This window comes from Zonotrichia albicollis, chromosome 1, assembly GCF_047830755.1.
Source record: "Zonotrichia albicollis isolate bZonAlb1 chromosome 1, bZonAlb1.hap1, whole genome shotgun sequence".
Taxonomy (NCBI): Eukaryota; Metazoa; Chordata; class Aves; order Passeriformes; family Passerellidae; genus Zonotrichia; species Zonotrichia albicollis.
Window position 1 is genome coordinate 24,686,069 of NC_133819.1, and position 22,517 is coordinate 24,708,585.

At 39.8% G+C, this 22,517-nt stretch overlaps 1 protein-coding gene and 1 non-coding gene across 2 annotated transcripts in view; one reads left to right on the top strand and one right to left on the bottom strand.

Moving 5' to 3' along the window:
- Positions 1 to 5,961: 5,961 nt before the first annotated feature.
- TRNAN-GUU (transfer RNA asparagine (anticodon GUU)) lies at positions 5,962 to 6,035 on the bottom strand. Its single transcript has one exon. It is a non-coding gene; the product is annotated as a tRNA-Asn (tRNA).
- A 5,397-nt stretch (positions 6,036 to 11,432) lies between these two features.
- The window catches only part of CASD1 (CAS1 domain sialic acid O acetyltransferase 1), a 28,312-nt gene continuing 17,227 nt past the window's right edge, over positions 11,433 to 22,517 (top strand). Inside the window, exons 1-5 of the mRNA XM_074536145.1 lie at positions 11,433 to 11,856; positions 16,905 to 17,001; positions 17,664 to 17,784; positions 19,307 to 19,351; positions 21,486 to 21,548. Of these exons, the coding sequence (XP_074392246.1) occupies positions 11,724 to 11,856; positions 16,905 to 17,001; positions 17,664 to 17,784; positions 19,307 to 19,351; positions 21,486 to 21,548 (459 nt within the window). The 5' untranslated portion in view covers positions 11,433 to 11,723. The remainder of the gene's footprint in view (positions 11,857 to 16,904; positions 17,002 to 17,663; positions 17,785 to 19,306; positions 19,352 to 21,485; positions 21,549 to 22,517) is intronic.

Below are 22,517 nucleotides of genomic sequence, written 5' to 3' on the forward strand. Positions count from 1 at the left end.
GTTATTGCTAGGATAGGGAGGAGGACCTTTGCTGCCTGGAGAGAAAAAAAAACCCCAAAGCACAGCTAAAGGAACACTTGAGCTTGGAAAGGACACTACACCTAGCAAACACTGTCTCCTTTTGTTGTCTTCTGATTCCTCCTTTGCTCTCTGTGATCTATTCCACAGCATGTCCTGCTAGGTAGAGCACACCTTCTTTCTATCAGCTCACTGATAACATCCAAATTACGTGTTTTCAGATCTTTGCTCCCAAAACAGCCTCATTTGGAAATTAAACCTGAAAAAATACATAGTGTTTACCTCACAAATTCCAGCCCCATTAGTACTGGACAGATATTCAGTCTGCTTTGCAGGTTTTCAGCTTATCAGAACGCATTGCATGATCAACTATTTGGCTTATGCTACATACAATATTGAAGAAACTATATTTCAAAGATCATAGCCATAAATAAGAGATAAAGGTCAGACAAGGCAGAGAGCTTTAATATTGTCTAGTTTTGGGAATATAAGATGGTGAATAAACTTCTGATAAAGTGATCTTAAGTATTTTTCAGAGTACTCTGCCTTCCTGTAAGCATTGTCTTTGGAGAATTTCATTATCAGCCGCAATACTTCTAGAGCATTAGCATAAATTAGCTGAAATAATAGATTAATGTTTACATTTGTAACAAGAAAGAAGGAAAGGAAAACAGCTGGAGTAACTAAGTGAAAGGCAAAGTTTGCAGCAAGCCCTGGCTGTACTGTGCCAGAACAGAACTGCTGGGGAAGCTCTGTAGAGCAGGGTGGAGAGAAAACTGACGTGTAGTGCTCGGTTGTGACACAACTGTGCAAACCGAAGTCCTGCAGCATTCAGACCATTTTCCTCCCTGGAATATGCAGGATTAATAACCCTCACCTATGTGATCAATAAATATGTTCTGTCTATCAGCTTCTCTTACACTGTCCTTCCAGGAGATGGACAGAGATTAAACATCTCCTGTCAGTATGTGCTTCAAATTGTATCTAAGCTGACTTCTGATGTCTCCAGTGCAAATACTCCTTTTTGTATCCACGCAGTTTCCTATTACAGCAGGCTCAACTGGAAGCACATTGGGCTCCCTGTAGCATGTGCTTTTGCATTAATATGACCTAAGTAAGTAAAAACTAGAGGAGAGGAGAACACCATCAAAGGGACCAACACTGAGCAAAAAGAAACTCAAACCATGTAGCACGGTTCTAGCAGGGGCAGTTGTAACCGTACAGCCCAGTAGGGGCTAGCCACTAGCAATTATCTTCAGTATCTGAGATTGTCAGTCTAAAATATGAATACTGTGCTACAGACAAATATCCTTTAATACAGGTGAGTGACAAAACAACATTAACAGACAACATATCTACACTTCAAGCTTTTGACATGACTTTAGATTTGTTTTCTTGTAGTGGTTTCAGACAGGATCTCCTAGAATCTGCCTTCCCATCACCCTCTTGATGCAGTGTTTTACAGTATTAGAAACATGTATCCAATTCCAATGAGATGTTAGCATGCTTAAATAAAGCTATTAGACATGCAAACAGAAGTAACCCATAATTCATTTGGCTTTACTCGTGTCTCATTCTGAACTCATTGAAAGTTCACTGTTTTTCTATAGGGCTCCCCCATGAATCTCAGATGCATAATGAATGCAATCTACAGTGCATAAACAAAGAAATTACTGCATGTCTATATTCTAAGGCTGGAATACATTTGTCCTTTCCTGGAAAACATGTGGCTGGATATTACATGAGCAAAATTTCCTACACATGAATCCATGCTTATGTATACACTCCAGCTACTCAGGAAATGATGATTCTCATTAAGGCAAATATAACTATCAAAACAAACAAATAGATCATTTGAATATTATTTTGAACACAAGCATTTGAAATACATAAAATAAATACCAATAATTATTATCAATATCTTTCTGTGTTCAAGCTACAGAAAAGGGACCTTCAGATGAAATGAAACCTTTCCCAAATGCCAATTCTGAAGACACAGTCAAATAGCACAGCAGTTCTCCAGCATTTTCCCAGGCATTGTGCACCACCTACTGCCTCACATAGTGATTACCAGCCCCTGAGGACTGTTTTTTAGGGTTTTTATTCCCAAATTCACTGTCATTCACAGAATCACAAAATATTCTGACTTGGAAGGGATCGACAAGGATCACCTCGTCCAAGTATTAAGTAAATAGCACATTGCAGTATCAAACCCACAACCATGAGGTTATTGGCACCATGCTCTAAGCAACTGAGCTAATCTCAGGGTTGCTGCTATCTAAAACTTCTGTGCCAAGACTATCCTACAGGCTATTTCTTCAAAACATCAGCATCAGAACTCATCCTAAATATGCACTAACATATGAGAAGAATATTCATCCAAACAGGAAAGCTCTTGGAGCAAACTGCAGGCTCACTCAGGGCACAAAAAAAGACAATAATTAAATTTACTCTTTTAGTTGTTAGGTTCTGTCAATCTGAAATTATCTTCTCTATATAGCAGTATAAAGGACAGGGTTTTTTCTTCATGAAATCTTTCCTCCATAATGACTGTCAGTTTTTCTGTTTTTCAATTTAATCCAAAGGGATTTAGCACTACTTTTTGGTTGAGGTATTTAATATCTCAGGGTGTAAGTCTCTGCTCCCAATATATCCCAGTACAGTCTCTACAACAGTGTGACAAGAGGAGTCACCCAAACATAATCTGACTTAATTTGGGGAAAATGCTTTTCATTACTTTTTCTAGTTAACAATGATCTACCTTCTCATTTATTTTCATTTTTCAGCATTTAACAGGGAATAAGACTAATTCCTCAGTTTGAAAGAACATCCATTGCTATTATGGCTGTCTGTACCTGCCTCTATACCACATTTACTTTACCACAGTCATCTAAAATTTCAGTTCCTACAGAAGCTGCCCATAGTCAAAATTATTTGTTCCCCAGATTCTGTAATGAGATCCAAAGGACCTCTGCTTATTCTTCTCAGGAACAGTGGAGAGCAAACCACACCCATGAAGAGCATCTGCCTCACAGTAGGCAAAAAGTAGTATTACAGTTTTACTTCATTTCTCTAATCTACTTTAATTCTCATATGGATACAAGAGATGCATTAGGTACAATAGATACAGACAGATACAAGAGGTCCTTTGAACTTTTTCAGTTCCCTATGTGATTCTGGAGAACAGTTTCAAATACTTTATTTCATATTTTTCCTATAACTCTCAGTTAGTACTCTCCAATTTTCTGGAGAGATTAAGAGCCAAGGTTAAGAATTAACCCTGTGCAGGATGAGCTGGTGGTTTGTGCCTACGTATGGCAGTGTCCTTGTCTGGCTCCAGGTGAGAGGAACAAGCATTTCATCTCCCTCCTCCAGTGTTGGGATGCCCTCAGCTGCTTGGGGAGTATGAGCACTTTGATTCTCCTGGAGATTCAGGAACTACATTCCTACCTTCCACTCACCACCTTCACACAAGTTAACCATTAAATATGTATTTTGACAAGCATATCCAAGAGTAAACAATACTGATTCTAACACCTTGCTCATGTTTAAGGCAGTGCTTCTCTGGCCCTATATAAAATGATATTACCATTGCTATAGCTTTTACTGTTGTCTGTACATCAGGATCTTATAGATCTCTTTGTTGTAATGAGACTTGGGTATCCATTTCAGGTATGACACCCTGATAATAAAATTATGGGCCAAGGACTGACCTAGGGATTAACTGAGTTTCTCTCACACCTTCCTTCTTGGTTCATAGCAATGTTCTTACATTCTACTTATTCTCTCCTGCAGAAGCTTAGTCTAAAAATCCTTTCTCTATGTTAACTTTTCATAAATACTGTGGAAATTCAATATGCAACAACTCAGTAGCTGTTTTCTGTGGGCTTTGTGTGAAAACTCCTTTACCTCTTTTCCTCTTACATGGAAATGCACTGCCCAGACACACTGTGGAGACTACTTCAATTGATTTCTACTGACTCCTTCATCTGTTTCTTAGCATGCTTACAAAGTTTAATAGTTTTGGTTTTGGTTTTTTTTTTTTTTGTTAAACTCACACCCTGAAAGTCTGAAATTTAGGACAGTGTGGGTCCTAAAAATATATAAATTTTAAATTTATTATTTGATATGATCTGGATCTAGTGTGTTGAAAACCAACTGGGATTTGTATTCCATTTCCAAATTGCTTTGCATGTATCAGGAAAACAGGTTTGTGGAAAGAGAGCTCTGTGAGAGAAAGGTAGGCTTATAAAATAGAATCATAGAATTATTGAACTTTAAAGGGTGGGAGTGGGCCTGAAAGTTCATCTAGTGTGGGAACCAGGGCACTGGGAATGTTTCTCTGTCTGCTCTGGGGTGCCTCACCCCCAGGGGAGCACTGACTTTGACCCTCATTCATGGAGAAAGTTTCCTAAACTTCAAGATAGACCAGAATCCACTAAAGTGTGAAGTAGATTGTAAAGAGTATTGAAGATGTATTACTAAAGTGAGAAATTTAGGTTTTAGGATTTTTAGTATGTAGTGGATGGAAGCAAGATGAAGGGCACAGGGTGTCATCCTGGGTTTCTTCTTCCTGCTGCTTCTTTCTCCTTCTTCATGGGTTTGGGTGGCATTTTGTAATTAGGCAGAAAAATCCACATTGTGGGCATTTAGGGATCAGTTACTGGGTTAAAAGGGGAAATAATGTAGGTGTCAGTTCTTAATTGGATAGTTTAGCTTTAAAAGACCTTGTAGCAAGGACTGTTAGCCATTCTTCCAGTGCTTTTCCAGTGTGCTGAGCCTGGTGTGGATAGTGTGCAAAACTCTAGTGAAGATAATAATAAACAAGAACATGAAGACTGAAAAAATCCAGAGCATCTCTCTTTCCTGACACAAGACTGCTCCAGGAGGGTTTCCCCTGACAGAGAAGCCCCCAGGGAGGGCCAGCCAAAGTCCCAAAAGTCAGGGAATCGGCAACAGGTACCCCAGCAATCTAGTCTTGACCATGCCTGGCAGGGGTTCCTCCCACTACACCAGATTGTCCAAGGCCTTATCCAACTTAGCTTTGAACATGGCCAGAGTTGGGATACCCACAATCTTCCTAAGCAACATGTTCCAGTGTCTAACTACCTTCACAGTAGAAAATTTCTTCCTAATATCTAACCTGAATTCTCCCTCTTTCAATTTATACCCATTACTCCGTGTCCTATCACTACAGCTCCTGAAAAAGAGTCCACAAGAAAGCTGCTGAAGGATAATGGGCTCCAGTGGATTCACTGCATATGGATTTGTTCTGGTTTTGGGCTTTAGATAAAGCCATACACTGTTAATTAAACCTTTCCGTTCGAGTATTTTTAAAGCATAAGAAAAAGAAACACAACAAAGAATTAGATCTACCTGCCAGCCATCTAGCAATAATTAAAGTGTGCTATCCACAGGAAACTTAGAGCTAGGGGCACAAAACTATAACTCTCCTGTAGATTCCAACTCACCAGTTACACAAAACTGCTGGAAGTGGCACAACTATTCAATTTCCTGTTAATTCCTAAATGACAAATCTTTGCTAAGCCTGAGGTGCACAGTAGGCCATGTTGATATTTTGTATATCTATGTTTACATTTCAACATCATAAAATAACATAGATCCTTTACAGCTCACAAATAACACAACAGAGCTCCATACAAAGAGCTCCAGACAAACAAATTTGACAGAATAGGGAACATTGCAATGTTCAGCTAAAAGGAAACTATTTCTATGCAATTTCATTTTGAAATAATGATGCATGGAAATATTTTAGTCTGTTAATCCACTGCTTCATACTTCAGCAAACAAGGGTTTCAGTGAACCTGAGGCTTAAGAGAGAATTCCAAATTTCTAAAATTTCACTGAATGGCTAGGTTTTGGAAGGGACCTTGAGGTCATCTGGTTCCAACCCCCTGCCATGGCAGAGGAAAATCAGAAACACGTCCCTGGGTGGGCTCGAACCACCAGCCTTTCGGTTAACAGCCGAACGCGCTTACCGATTGCGCCACAGAGACTCCCTGGGTGCTCAAGTCTTCATAAGAAAAAATAATTTCTCTACCCAAAATAAATTTATGTTCCTAAAAACATCAATTTCAAGTAGCAGCAATTTAGTGCAGAGATGCTAGAAGAGAACATGGTCACCACATGGCATCTGTATTGCTGGCAGCCAGAAGGAAAGGCTTACAATGCTGCACAAACACAGCAAAGCTTGCACTGTGCCTGTGTAGGCTTCCAAAGGCTGCCCTATAAATACAAAGAATTCTAAATTTTAAGAAAGCACAACTGGGAGCACAAGGGAGAACCATGAAAAAGGAAACAATATGAAACAAAGTCTTCATGAAAAGAGAATAACTCAATTTGAAAGCAACTAACAGTGACTGCCATTTTTCCTCAACCAGGAGTCAAGAAAAGAGGGGGGGGGGAAATAGAAAAAACTTACACCTGCATACCAAAAAACTCACCAAAACCAAGCATTCTTAACCCATTACTTTGATGGATACAAATCTTTGAGGATAAAAATGCAAGCAGCTGAAAAAAAATATTATTTGTATTAATGAGCTGAGCTGGGTCCCAGGCCCTTTCTCAGGACTGTGTAGCTGCACAGCAGTGACACACCCCATGAGGCAGAAAGGTGTGGCCCCCTGACTGTCCTTAATTAAAGGGGACAGATGACTAAAATATTTGCTTTCTGCCTAATTCCCTTCCCTGTCTTCATCTGATCCATCTTTGTTTCACACCCACAGAAGCCTGAAAGGAAAACACTATAAAGCCTCATGTTACAGAACAACAGATGTATTTATCTCTTAGTGATAAAGCTAAATATGGCCTTTGTACATGTGATTTCATAATTACTTCACTTAATATCAGTCTGATTTTAGTACAGACTATTGAGAAACCATTTTTATAACTGTTAAAAAATTAGAATTCTGTAAAAACAGTAATTGCTGATAGAACTACCAGGATCTTACAGGTTTGAGGGCGTATTTCTTTCAGCATTTGGCTATCAAGTCAGTACTCAGGCTACATACACTGGGTGATTGAACAAGTTCACTGAGAAAAAGATTTCTTACACTTTGTACTCCCTCTTCATTAATGCAACCAAATATTTGCAATGGGTGGCTACCATGCATACACATGCCACATGGAAACTTGATTCTTAGGGAAAAATTTATTATCACTATGAGACTGAAAACCCAGCAATTAAAATGTCTGATGCCATCATTTGGCAGGTACCCAAAAGCTGCCCAGGCAAAAGCTGTATAACTGAAAACACTGCACCCCCCAGGAATCCATTGGAAACACAGCTTTGTTTCTGGAATTACAATTTGACCAGAGCAATCTGGCAATGCTGCACCATTTAAATTAAGAAGTGATATGGTTTGGGGTATGGCAGATCCTACTAATTAATTAGTCAACAATTAACATGTAAGTTGATGTAGGGAATATTCTACTTATTACATAACAAACAGAATGTTCCTTATGAACATGTGATCATTTCCCTTATGAAACTTGAAGATTAGAGGCAAGTGATAATTTTTTTTCTAGCTCTGGTGCTTATATTCCTTGCTACATTATACTCTTATACACAAACTCAGAGGGGATAATATCACATGAGAATGCCCTACTATTCCTCTGAGAATACTTAAATGTCAGGTCTCTGTTACATCTGACTTTATACTACAGTAGCCACTTCATCTTCTTACATGCTCCCAGTCCTTGTGATTACACTGTGCCTTTGCCTGGGGACAGTAGCTCCAAATCAATAAACTACACATAGCTGTAATACTGAAAACAGGAAAAAAAGACATCTCCTGCCAACTCAGTTTATCAGCAAACTCATATGTGTATGCCAGGTTTGACCCATGGCACAAAGTTCTCCTTCCATTTATGCTGAGCCTGCCAGGAAAGGTCAGGAATCATTAAAAGAAGAATTACCTCATCTAAATTATATCTGTGTAAATGACATCTGTCCAATTTAAATTTGTTTTCTAAATTGAACAGAAAGTCACCATTCTTCATGGTAAGTCACTCACCTTATTCTAACTTACAAGTAAATTACCACCTTACTTGCTCTCTCAATTCTGCAGAGGGAGGGGATTAGTTTAAAATAGATTGGTTCTCTGTGAGTGAGTGGAATTAGGTGGGATGAACCCCTTCATGCCTGACTTTTATTAGATTGATCCATAGAGGAAATAGAGCAGCCAAAAACCACAGTAATGACAGCGTCAGTCATTACTGACCATAGAAAACACCACAACTTCTTATGAAAATAATTAAACCAGTTAACCTAAGGCTACCCCTGTAGAAAAAACATATTTGAAATTCTTCCAGAGGCATTTTACTTTTAATATTCATACACATTATCCCACATGCACAGCAGTGTCTTATCTCCTCTACCTCTCAAAGGAAACATTTTTCTCTTCTCTGAGTCTTCTTTCTGTGGCCGATCTAAGTGTTCCCCTCCCACTGATGGCCCTTGATGCTTCCAGCAGAGCAAGCAGAAAGCCAATAGGAAGCTGTAGCATTTGCAAACCAAAAGCTGAGGTTTGACTGATCAGAAGGGCTTGCAGCCTTCTGGTTTACTTTCAGCACACTAAGTTGATCAGCAGCAGGAAAATAAAGAAAGAACACAATTTACAAAGCTGCTTCTAGCTAATAATAGTTCATGTCTGGAGTTAGTTTGATAGGGTACTTTGCAATCCCTAATTAGCCTTTTCTATCAGGCCTTTTATACATAGTGGTTTTGGTGTGAATTACTTAGGTATATGTCATGATGCCAAATTCAATTAGCTTGTGAAAAACAAGGAGGAACGTGTTAGAAGGGAGACCACATGCATGCAAACCACTTCCTAACTTACAGCACTTCAGCCAAAAAATTCTGACTGAATGAAGGGGATCTCAATTATCAATCTCCTAAGCAATGTCTCCAAAGAAGCATGGAAGCAAAAGCAGATGTCTTGCTTACACCCATATAAATATTTAATATACACAGGGGGATTATCTTAATTAAGATACTCAACCTGCAACAGTATCAGCACGTATTGCTACAGTCCTAAAATAACACAGTCGAAATCCACACATGGAGATTTCCGGGCATGGAGGTTTTTAGGAATTACTTAAGATCAGTGTTAGGTCTTCATGGCAAGTTAGGAACGCCCAGGGACTCCCAGCAGCAGGTAGCAGATCTGAAAGAGCCCTCCAAACGCTGCAGGACAGAATCACTATTTCTAAGGGTTGTAATTTTCTGAGAGTATATATAAACAGAAGTATGGTTGTTTTGATAGCATTTTAGTTCCTGCTGCTCTTTTAGAGAAAGAAGAGGATTTAGTTGAAAATCCCTGAAATTCTCTGGAGACAACTTTGTTGTGGAGACTTCAATTCATTTTTTGATTTTGAGAATAAAATAATAAATTAAATTTCCCTGCTTAAGAATTGTACCCACTCTAACTGAGAAGCTGAGTCAACATCCCAGGAGCTGTGGCAGAACCCCAGGTTCTTTCTGCATCTGCACTGCTTATAGTAACAGCAGCAATTTGGTCAGCAAAAAGCAAAGTTTTGAGGAGCTGCACTCATGGTCATAAATGGACCTCAAACTTAACATATTTACATTGCAGAATGAGACAGGCTGAAGTAAATATGTTTTGGTTGGATGAAGTCTCACTTGTTTGTGAACAAACATTACATAAACAGATGAAGAAGAAAAGTATCTGTGGTCCTCAATGACTGCAGGTAAGATATATTTATAAGACCGTAAAGAATCATTAATGAGCAACAATGCAAAAAGCTACAAAATGTTCTAGCTAGAAAATGCATTTAAAAGTGTTTAAGTTGTTTCTTAAAGTGCAAAGTGCATATGAAATTAAGACAAAGAAACTGAAGCACTAACAGGAATATTTTAACAATTTAAACAAACAATGAAGTTTGTTCACAGTAAGAAGACTTTGAAAATTCCTGGCTTTTTGAATGAGGTATGAGAAAAAAAATAATACATCAATGAGAATTTTTCATTTATGGAGTAAAAGAATCCCTACTACAACCAGAATTGGGAGATTGATTTGTCCGGATTTTTGTTGCTGTCATTGTTTTAGTTTGGTTTTGTTGGGGATTTTCTGGAAAAACATAACCAAGTAACTACCCATCTGTATGCTTGGCACCATTTTTCTCTCTCTTTCCCTAAAAGAATAAACCTGAGAGATTTAAAAGAGTGAAGTGCTTTTATTATTTAAAAAAGATACTGAAAAGGTGAATGACTCAACAGACGGACTTGAATAGAAAAGAAGTAGAGACTATACATATTGGTAGATAGTAATGACATTGGTTGGATAGAAATGGGACATATATTGAATATATAGTAACAGCACACATCAGAATAATACTCAGAACTCAAATTTTTTACGTACATAACGTTATGTGACTACATACTGCAGACATTTCCTAAGTTTTAAATTTGTTTATACAGTTTATATATGGTTACGTTATTTTGTCTAAAATCTTTCCTGTGACAGCCTGCCCTGCTCTGGGGCCTGCAGGGTTTGGTGGCGGCTCCATCACTGATGAGGGACTGGATTCGGAGCCCAGATTTCCTGCCCAACTCAGGTAGATGCTTGTGGAGGAGCAGAATTTACCTTTTGTAAATCTTAGCAAGGTTTGATTTCAGCAGTCAATTAATATATCCCTCAAACCCAGGTAAATCTGTGGGGGTCGGCCTCTTCTCCCAGGCAAATAGCCATAGGATGAGAGGACACAGTGGTCCTGAGATGCATTACAGGAGATTTAGGTTGAACATTGGGAAGAATTTCTTCAGAGAAAAGGGGATTATGGGCTGCCCGGGAGGTGGTGGAGTCACCATTCCTGGAGGTGTTTAGGAACCCTGGAGGTGTTCCTCCAACCCTGGAGGCGTTCCTCACCATCCCTGGAAGTGTTTAGGAACCCTGGAGGTGTTCTTCACCATCCCCGGAGGCGTTCCTCACCATCCCTGGAGGCGTTCCTCACCATCTCTGGAGGTGTTTAGGTGTTTAGGAAAGACTGCGTGTCTTTCCTTAAACTCAGTGACATGGTCCAGTTGGCAGGGTGGTGTTCGGTCACAGGTTGGACTCGATGGTCCCAGAGGTCTTTTCCAACCTAACTGATTCTGGGATTCTGTGATTCTGTCTGTCAGCTTGCTTGTACAGTTACCCACCCGCGTTCAGAGGGAGTGAGCGTCTCCCAGCCTGGAATGGCCATTTCATTATCAACAGAAGAGTGACAAGTGTTTAAAAATCGCATTATTTGTAACGAAGCCATCACTGTCCAATGCCCGATCCGGACCGTGTGGGGCACAGACCCTCGCCCAGCTCCTCGTTCACAGAGCACAGTCGCCAGGGGGTTTCCGCCTCGCCGCCGCCCCCTCAGCTGCGGGACTCGGGCCGCGTGCGGTGCGATCTCGTGGAATCCACCGGGAGCCGCCGCATCCTCACGGCGCCGCGGGGCGGGGAGGTGAACGCTGAGGCCGCCCGCTGGCGACCGAGGGGAAGCGGCGGCGCCTCGAGAGGGGCGCCGGCTCCGCCCCGTGGGCCGGGGGGGCGTGGGGCTGCTCTCGGCCGCAGCGGCGGGGACGGCGGCAGCAGCAGCGGCGGGGTCCGCGTTGGCCGCCGACGGGGACCCAGTGCTGCCCCGCCGCGCCTGCCCGCCCCATCGCACGCTGTTGTCATGGAGGAGCCAAGATGGCGGCGCTGGCCTACACCGGGGGCAAACGGGAGATCAACTACTACTTTAGCGTGAGGAGCGCCAAAGCGCTGGCGCTGGGCGCCGTCGTGCTCCTCACCGCCTGCCACGCCGCCTCCCGCCGCTACCGAGGTGAGGGGGCGGCCGCGGGCGCTCCGCGGGGGGCCGCGGCTGCCGGGCAGGGGAGGCGGAGCCCCGGCGGAGCTCGGGAGCCGCGGCCGTGCAGGGAGGGCGGAGGGTCCCTCAGCCCGGGGCAGCCGCGGCGGGCCCGGGCGGTCGGGCCGCGTGGCGCGGCGGGTCGCTGGCTGCCGAGGGACGCTACCCTGGGGAACAGCGGGGACCCGGCCGGCGGGGCCCTGGGGGCCCGGCCTGGGGGTCGCCGCAGGCCCCGGCGGTCGGGCGAGGCCCCGCGGAGTGAGGCGGGCGAGTGGGGCCGGCGGGGCTGTGGCTATGCGCTGTTTGCACTGAGAGCTCGCCGCAGCTCCGGGGCCCGGCCTGCGGCAGGTGAAACTGCCGGGGTAGTGGGTGACTTCTTCCCTGTCACTTGTTTCCTTATGGCATAATTAATGGCCAATTACCTGGCAATTAGTGGTTAAAGTCTTAGTTGGTACGAGATCTGGTATATATTGTTTCACTCTTTGAGCCATCAAACGTAACGAAAGCGGCCGCTGTGGTGGATGGAGCGCAGTACAGAGCTGTTGGCTTCACGTGTTGCCGGTGGCCGCGGCCAAGCTCCGGGCACGGAGCGAGCCGGTGTCACTGCGGCCGTGACCGCCGCGCACGGCGCACCTCGGCCCGCTCCTCCTCGCTAGGGTTGGTTCGGCCCTGGAGCAGAGAAACTTGGCATGATCCGTAAATGCAAATGCGGCCGCTGAAGGATATATTTACTTGTTTCTGTGTCACGCTGAAAAATGCGGTATGTTTTTGTGGGTAAATGAAAAAGTTGATCTGTAGGGAGATGTCCGCGGCTCTGTTTGTTGTAGCACAGCTGGTGTCGTGTTCTAACTCTTGGCTGCCAGCATTCATGGGAGACAAGGCTGAGCGAGGTAGTTCATTGTGGAAATGGAAAAAGGGGTAGGGATCTCTATGTTTACAATTCCCTAGATTCACCCTCTACTGTCATGTCGGTAAGCGATAAACTGACTAGTATTAAATTGGAAGCATTTACTGAATTCTAGAGTAGATCGAGCATGAAGTAATTGAACTTGCCTGTTGTGCAGTGTTCCTTAAGGCACAACAGTGTCACAAAACTACACAGAACGAGGGTGGCAAAATTTTTAAGAGGGATTGCAAGACTAAGCAAATGGGAGCTGACATATCAAGCAGGTTACAAGGAAAATAAAATATGCATAATTTCAGTATATTCTGTGAGAGTTAACGAGGGGGGGTGAGTCTTAGATTGCAAAATGGTGATGATCTTCTGACCCTTATGTAAATTGATATAATCAGAATGAATTGATACAAACCTTTGAAGTTTTTTACTTAAGGCTTTCAGTTTCTTGAAGCAATTAAAGGGTAAGGGAAAGGTTTTCCCGTAAGTGTTTAAAACTTAGAATGACAAGGAGTCATAGTGAAAAGAGACTTACCAATTTGGGCTTCTGTGAACATAAAATGTTCAAAAGAGAAGTTTAGAAAAGGAAGGTGGAAAAATTACAGCAGATGAATTTTTAGGATAGATAAAATCAGAGGTGCTTTAATCGAAGAGATCATTCTGCAAACCTTCAGTGATAACAAACAGTTGAAATTCAACTAATGCCACTTTTGACAAGTAATGAAAAAAGCAGAGGTTTTCACTGATAGTGCACAGCTAAAGCTCACTGGCACCTCACTCATTCTCAGTGGTGTTGGTCACCCACTCTAAGTAGTGGTATGGTAGAACTTGGGAAGTGTGTACAAAAGAGCAACATAAACGGCAAAAGAATAAAACAGCTTCCCTATAACAAATAATAAACTAAAATTCTGTGGCCTGGACAGAAACCAAGTAACTTCTTAATGTTCTCAAATGTCAGGAATTACTGGGGGAACATAAATTGATTTTTATTGTGCCATAACACAAAAATATCAGCTGACAAATGAAATTGGGTAATACATTTTAAATGATCGCAAGAAGGCGCTTTCTTTTACACATAAGACACTTTACACCAATATTTTTAGATCAAAATATCCCAAAAAGGGTCATTATGATTTCCAGAGGGTGTTGGAGGTAGGGCTGCAAACAGGTTCAAAGTAGCCAGGCCGTGTCATGTAAGCGATTGCTCTGTTTGTTGTGCTTTTATACTTCCCCTTTTGTCTGATTGTCATTACATGGAAAGGTTTTAGCTCATTTTGACCACAGCCATGCAAGTACATATTATAGACAGGAGCAGCCCAGTGTAGTTCCAGTCAAACTTGCCTGTATAAAATTTACTTGTATGGAAAAATGCTGAACTGAAGTTGTGAAGGTCAGATTTATGTTTAGGAAGACGGTTGTATATAGGGGTCACCTACATTTTTTACAAAAGAATGTGAATAAAGAGAAAGTACAGGCTGTCTTTAATTTGTGGAGAGTTAAGTGGGTTCAATGTTTACATACTATCCAGTGAAGTTAATGCTTTGTGGTTTTCAGTTGTTATATTTCAAAGGTACAGTCCTAAACTGTTTTGGAAATAAGAATTTATTTAAAATTTCGCATTCTTGAAATCAACAGTAGTACACTCTGTTTAAAACTACTTTTTTTACTTCGAATAATACAGAACAATTGAATTTCCAACTCTTTAAGAGTATGTATTTTAGAGAAAGCTTTGTGAAACAGTGTGCTCTGGTGCTGAATGAAGACTGAGATTTCACAATTTCAATTGAATAGCCATGATTTTGAGGAATGATAAATTAGAATAATGAACATTAAAAAATCAGAAAAATTATGCACTTGGTATAACTATAATGTTGTGTATCTAAGTGAGCGTAAAACTTAATTTGTTGGAAGGATAATTTACACAAAGAAAGTTTAAAAATAATTGTCTGTGTTTTGTGTATACATTGGCACTTGAAATTCTGTTTCTTTTGGGTTGGTGTTTTGGTTGGGTTTTTTGTTGTTGGTTTGTTGTTTGGTTTTTTTTTTAAAGATCTCACTGATGGTTAAGAAGTTGTGGTGTATTAAAATGAGCATAGTTCTTTGGCTGCTATTTCACTTGCTAAATCCAGAGTTGAGCTTTTCTGGAGGCATTGTCTAGTTTGTAACCTCCTCTTTACTTTCTTTCTTTCTTGGCTGCTGTTTCAGTTTTGTTTTATTCCCCCGTGTCATCTTCTCCCCTTATTTTCTACAATTATGTGTAAAGGAAGATCTCAAACTTCAGTAATAGCCTGAATGAGTTTCAGGAGCTTTCTAGTATTGCTCAGGGCAATAGTAAGATAATCAGTACCTGGAGCTGGGAAAGAAGCCTAACCCCTTGACATGCATTATTGTCTCTCAGTTTGAAACGTGTGCAGTGTTTGGGATGTTACTTCAGTGAAGGTACTGTAGGATGTTTATGGGCAATTATTGTGGTGGAAGTGCCATGGAGTACAGGGCTACTGAGCTTGGGCCATGACCTCTCTGTAAGGACATCCTCCAGTCTTGAAAACTTGATGGAGAAAGGGGTGATAGTGGTCTACAAATCATGGCAGATATAAGTCCAGACTGCCTTGCCCCATTGGAGAACCAGGGAGTGCCCCAAGTAAATCTAGTAGAAACCATATTTCAGAGATAGGCAGATGATTCTTCAAGCATCAGCTCTGGATAAAGAAAACTCTAGAAGGGTTCTGTGGGTGCTAAGAAATTGAAGACTGCATGTCAATTTCACTAAATCCTTGGAATGAACATAGTTGGGAGAATGTTAGGCAAGAATGGAATGTTTATTTGCCCTCTTCTTATTAATCTCTGAGCATCTGCTTTTTGCCCCTGTTGAAGACGGAATACTAGGCTAGACTGACCACTGGTCTGACCATGAATAACTGTCCTGATTTTCTTACACATCTTTCTCAGCAAGTTAATGGATGTCAGAGTGAATCTGATTAGTGGTGGATATTCTTTTACAAAGTTCACTCTTACATCACTTTCATACATCTCCTAGCTGTCATCATCTGTGAAGTAGAGGCCTTCCTATCAGTAATAACTCTAAACCACCTCATTATCAAACTCATGTTGCTTTTGATTAGATAGTTTTTTTATTATTCCTGACAGTTTCATTTTTTGTGCCACTTACTTGTAATTATAGTTTTCCCTGATACACAAAATTGCAAACTCATGCAATTGTGTTGCTTGAAAACCAAAGTATGAGTTGAGCTTAATGAAGTGAAGGTTTCAGAGGAAGTGTTAGGTATGGGCAGTGGTACATTGTTCTGCCCAAGCTAGAACAAGTTCCTACCACTTCATTCACGGCCATTTCCCTGTTTGTCAGTGCTCGGAAATGCCAAGAATGACAAAAATGTTGGAGAGCAACTTCTCTTGCAGTGAATGGGTTCAGTTGTGTTCAGTTATAAAACAGCACAACATGGAGTTGGGAAGATAACAGTCACTGATTTCATAACTGAGCTATTTGAAATTTAACATGAGCTGAAACATCAGCACCTGTAAAATTATTAATCTTAATTAGCATAGAGTTTATTGACTGGAAGAGATAAGTGCAGTTCAGAATCATCAGCAAATTGATGTGTAAATGTTTGGGTTTTTTTTTTTGTGTATTAATCCATATCACTTTTTCTAAGGTGACCACATGACCATATGTCTTGCAAACTTTGTAATGAGTTTTATGTTCTATGTAAGATGCTGTACATGGTGATTCTGTGTAGAAGGTTACTTTATTCAACAGTTGTATTCTTTAATTTCTTTTTAGTGTATTTGGGATAGTAGATAGCAAAGGGGATTGGCGTCTCTTAAAGGAAATGCTATTCCATGTCACAGCATCTTTGTGACAGCAGAAGTGGGATCACTAACATTTTGTGGCTGGGGTGGGATTTACAGAACAAGTATTCTATAATGAGTGAGAAGGCAACTTGCAGAAGCTTGTGCAAGATGTATTTACAATCAGTTAAATTTGTTTACTGCTGTTGATTATTTCAATTTCTGTTTTTCAGAAGTTGTCAAATTATTTTTTATAATGGCAACAGGGCTATGCTTTATATTTCATGTGTCTGAATTCTAATCTTAATATAACATTTCAAAGGTGGTGATACATGTGAGTATCTTCTGTCCAGTGGGAGATTTCTTGGAGAAAAAGTATGGCAACCTCACAGTTGTATGATGCATAAGTATAAAAATAGGTAAGGAAACTCATGTCTTCTGTTCATCTGTAAATAAGCATCATTTGATTGCAGCTGCAGTAATTGCTGTAATTGTAGTAATAGTGTAATCTATTGTTCACTTTATATCTGAATCTCTAGGCTTTCAAAAATGTACATTTATGAGAAAGAAATCTTTTCCAAGTACTTTATCTGTGTAGAGTGTTTACCATAGTTGTATTTCTGTATAAAAATACAAATAAATGTTGGTGATGGAGGTACTGGCACAAATTATGGAAAGCCACATGAGGCTGCATATGTCATGCTCAGATTGCTGACCTTACATGTCAAATTGAAAATAAAACTATCCCTAATAAAATTACCTATGACTTTTTTCACTTCCTAGTAAGAGAACTTTTTTTTTTTTAGAGTTATGCTGTATGTTACCTTTTGGAAAGAACTGTATTTGTAGCACACATATTAGGAAAACCTGCTTAGTTTTTTGCCTAATTACATTAGCAGGAAAGTTCATTTTCAATTCTATGCAAATTGCAATAAATTGGTTATTAATTCAACATGTTAAAAAAATTTATCATGCCTTAGAGTTGGATATAATGTTTAGAATTATCTATATAACTGTAGATTTTGAGAGTACTTCTTTCTAAGGTATGTATTTTCTGTAATGTTGCTGTTTTGTTTTACAGTGAAGCAAAAAATTGCCTCATAGACAAACATGTTGTATTTATAGGAGATTCTAGAATTCGACAGCTGTTCTATTCATTCATAAAACTGATAAATCCTCAAGTCAAAGAAGAGGGAGTTAAGGTGAGATAGCTTGTTTTGGTTTTTGATTTTTTGTTTCTTTCTTCCCAATTTACCTCCTAACTCTTGTCTGAAGTTCAAAAAATCAAATTATACTGATTGCTGGCCTTGTCATATGAAAGGAGAAGCACAGAAAGGTCTTTTGAAGAAGAGCAAGATTAGACCAAAATAATTGTTTGGGTACGCATGAGATGATTGTGAATCTGAGAAGAGAACTGGAAGCTCAAGAGAAAGCGTGCAGCAGCCTGGGAATAAATTAATGAAGCTGACTTGTCCCATAGCAATTTATGCTTCGTATTTGGTTTCTTGATGGGAAAATGATTGCTCCTTCGTGTGTTTTTAAATAGTAGTAATTCATGCCTTCTAATTTGTCATTCAAAATGTCAGTTAAATTGCTGATCTAATCTGTTCATAAAAATCCTTGGGGCAATGACAGATTTCCAGGTCTAACTTGAAGCTGAAACTGAAAATATCTTCAGGTCTTACCTTCTTTTTGATCACTGATGAAGTGCTGTCTGAATTTTATAATATTAAGTATGTAAACTGCAGCCAGGTGGAAGGAGGAAGAAAGGATTTAGGTGTATCATTTGTTGAACAAAATGCTGATTTCTTTTGCTCTGTGATACTTCTTGAGCACATATCTTCATAGATGTATGGACATATGTGATGGAAAAGATGCCTTTCAACAGTACATCAGATTTGTCAATTATTTAGTAATTCTGTCACTTAGAAGTGCAAGGCGGCAGCTTGTCCAGCGTGCAATCACTTCCACCTGTCCAAACAAGATGTTTGATTGATCCAAGAACTCTGGTTTTCTTAGTCAGTTGGTTAGGTCACTCTTGCTGCCCAAAAGTAATGGTGAGATGAGAGAGTGCTGTAATGGATCTTGAGAGTGTTTTTTGTAAAGTGTTATTGAAATCAAGATCTCAGTTTGAAGAAGTACGCTTGTTCTTATGGATCAGTACCAAAATTAATACTGTATTTTATAATTTTAAAGGAGTATTGTGAATGCATATCTGACTCCTTCCTTTGTCATTTACAGTTTTCACCCAGAAAATTTAGTAATGCATTATAGATTTTATTTCTGCCTAAGACTATTTTCTTTTATTCTTTAATTAAAACTGTGTTGGTTGTTTTGTATAAAGGAGATGGGCAGAGGAAAAGGAAGGCTGGAATAAGGCAGTGTTAGAAAAAAAAGAGGAAAAGTCATAAGTTTTTCTTATGTTGGGAGGCTAAATTTAGGAAAACATTTGATACCTTTGTAACAGAGTGAGCAGAAAGCATTTCAGACTTTGTTGGCTAGATTGCTTCCAGGAAAAATAACTGTTTATTTTAGTAGCTTGTTTTATCAAGAAAGCAACATAAATATTTTGTGTGAATACACTGACAAATTTATACAAGAAAAATCCTCTCCACTGAAGATAAATATTGGGTGAGAGCAAGTTAGCATAGGTATGTAAATGTTTTGTTTTCATTCTGAAAGTTTCTCTTACTTTGTTTTTATTGTTTTGGGGTTTTTTGACAGCATGGAAATATCCCATTTGAAGATAAATCTGCTTCAATTAAAGTGGTAAGTTTTTATCTAGTGTTAAATTGCAAACCATAATCATGTTATTATTTCATATAATATAATTGAAAATGCCGTCAGAGCTGAAAAGTTAAAAGAAGGTTAAGACCATCAACATTCTTTATAAATATTTCACAAATGTTTCACAGTGCCTCTTAACATACTCTGTTAAGAGAATTTGGCATGGAGTATTTGTATTGTGGCTTAGTTTTGGGCATAAACTCTGGAACTGTGTATAATTTCTGCCAGATCTTCCAATTTGGCTTTTCCAAGCATACCTGTTGCCAAGAAGTTTACTCTTTTCATGCTGTAAAAGTATATATCTGGGTCTCCCTGGATTGGTAATTGTAATTGCCATTGAGTTTTCTGTGCTATCCCAGCAAGTATTGCTTCCACTGTTTTTGCATGGAGAAATAAGCACAATGTTGATTACAATGTGGATATTTTAAAAAGTAAACAAGTACTTGAGGCTAGTTTTTCTGAAGGGCTGTGTTCTCCTCTGCCCTGGCACTGGAGATGCTGTCGTCAATAACTTTCTTTGCTTCCCATGACAGCTGTCAGCAGTGCTGGCATTGTGCTAGTCATGTATTTATTTATGCCCTGAAGAAAACTCATTCTCTATTCACCAAAACCAAAGAAGCAGTGTGTTTGCTGAGTTCTATGAATATGGGTTTTCAGTACTTGTTTGTGTACATGGTTAAGATTTAGGGTACAGAATAACATTTTAGGGTGGGAAGCCCATGGCAATTTAAGCATGTGCTGACCTGCTCTGTTGGCCTTCAGAGTATGTTCCTGTGTTTGTGCTGTAGCTAGCACTGTGAGCTGTGGAGTGGGTTGTTTCAGGAGTCAATTCAGCCAAAAAGTTACTTCACAGGATTCCTTTTCAGTCAGGTCTGATGTGGTTCATCATGTTGTTATCTGAATGCTGGAGAAGATGGGACAGAACACAAGGCAGGAGGAAGAGGCTGATGCAGCATGATTTGCATTGGGCTAGCCTGACAGGGCCACATCTTCAAAACTCCTTAACCACAAAGATTTGAGATGGCAGGTCTGGGCTTTTGGGAGATGTCTCATAGTTAATATATTCCCAGTCTGCTGCTTCCTTGTTTTGATGCAGTGCTGCCCTTCGACATTATTGGCATGATAGCTGAATTTCTATATTCAGACTGGCTGTGACCCAATAATCCAAATGTGGAAAATACTTGACCATCAAAAGAGAAAATTACTGGGAACAAGTGGAGAGTTTAATTTTGCCCTTTCTAGTCATCACAGTAACTCTTCTGTCCTTCAGCCACTGTAGAGGACTGCATGATTGTTCCCAGGTTCCACAGCCAAATAATGAATTGACAGTACTCAAGTGAGCTACCAAAATGTAACAATCCAGAGGAGTGGATGATAGAGCTTTCCTCTCTGCTTATGATGTTTCAGCATTCTGTTACAAAGTTTCCTCACAATAGTTTCTGCAGATGTTGTCTCTGCTATTTCCCTTCAATGTGTATTTTTAGACTATTCAATAGTGCTGTCCTGAGGAGTAACTGAATGCTAGGAAGTCATGGCTTTCCCTGGGAGACATAAAAGCACTAGTCTGCACTGTCCTTCTATATGAAAGCTGAGCACTGCTCCTGGCATCTAAAAGAATTGTTAGGTTTTGATTTTGTTTGAAAATCATGATTTGATGCTATCACTTATTTTAAGCTTTGAAACAAAGAAAATCTGCTGGTAAGGATGTGGAAAACTGAGCAAAAAGCAAGTTCTAATAAGTTATAGATGTGACCTTATGTGGATTTATCCCTGATTGCAGTAGAAACCCAGGGACATTTCATTTGGCAGACATAAAAAAACACTTTCTTGGTGAAATTCTGACTCCTGAACTACAAATAATTTTTTTTTTTTATAGGGAAAAGTTTTGTGGATTTGTTAGCTTCTTCTCTTTTTTTTTTCTTTGCTTTCTGTTCTCCATGCTGAAGTAAGATACCGGGATTTTCATGCTAATTATAAGGAAATCACACTTTGAGCCAAATGTTTTCCTTTAGAATTGAATTGTTGGCAATTAGTTTGGTTTTTTGCATTTTTTTGGTTTTAGTCTACTGATTGTCGTTTAAGCTTGCAGAGTAACTGCCTTTTTTTTTTTTTACAGGATTTTCTGTGGTATCCAGAAGTTAATGGCTCTATGAGGCAACGTATCAAATCTTGGGCTGAGGTTTGTTTTAAAAGATCTATAATTTGACTTCAGAAAGGGTGAAAGGGGGATGTTTACTGGTGTATATGTTTCTGGGTATCTCCTGGTCTTCCAAGGATGGTATCACTTGGACCTTAAGAACCCCTAAGCAAACTAGAAAAACCCTTCTTCATAGGAGCAGGTTAATTAATCTTATTAAGAGCTAAAGGAATTTCAGTCTGGTTTGGTGTTTTACTTCCTCTGTGGCTGCAATGACTCAATGTGACCAAATATTTTGATACTTATGAGTCCATTTCAACTTGAGATATTCTATTATTTTGTATATATGTTAATTTGAGTGTTTCAGAATGAAGGGCAAAGGTAATTTGCAAAGTCAAGAATTCTTTGATTTGATTTGTTTTCAATATCTCCCTCAATTAGCCTCCTAATTATTTTATGTGTTTCAGTTGTGATGCAGGCTGTCATGTTATTCTGTATGTAACTCTGACAAGTAATACATTTACAGATTGGCAGCTAATTTCTTCTTGTTTCTTCTTTTGTTGACCTTTCAATAGGCTGGAGTTATTTAGTAGTAGCTCACAGTGATTATTTTGCTATCCTGTTGATCATTCTTGCACAACACTTTCCATCAGGATAGCTGAAGATATCATTTGGTTTTCTTTTTCTGTGTTTCTACAAAAATTGAGTGCTGCTGGTTTTCATTGTAGTGCTGGGATAAAGCTGGTTCTGAGGTGGTTAGGACTGTTTGTTTCCTTGTGCTCTTTTGTTTGAGTACACTGGCCCTTGTCCTTGTCCTGCACAGAACTGTCACACGCCTCTGGGGTGACAATGGTCAATGCAGCAGCTCTGACAGATGTTTGACAATGCTGAGACTGAGATAAAAAGTTCAGTAGTGTGATCTACAATTTACTTGACCTTAGGAGAAGATGTTTTAAAGAGAGCTTATGCTGCTCAGTTGATCAGGATTATAGGTGCTTATTGATACTTCAT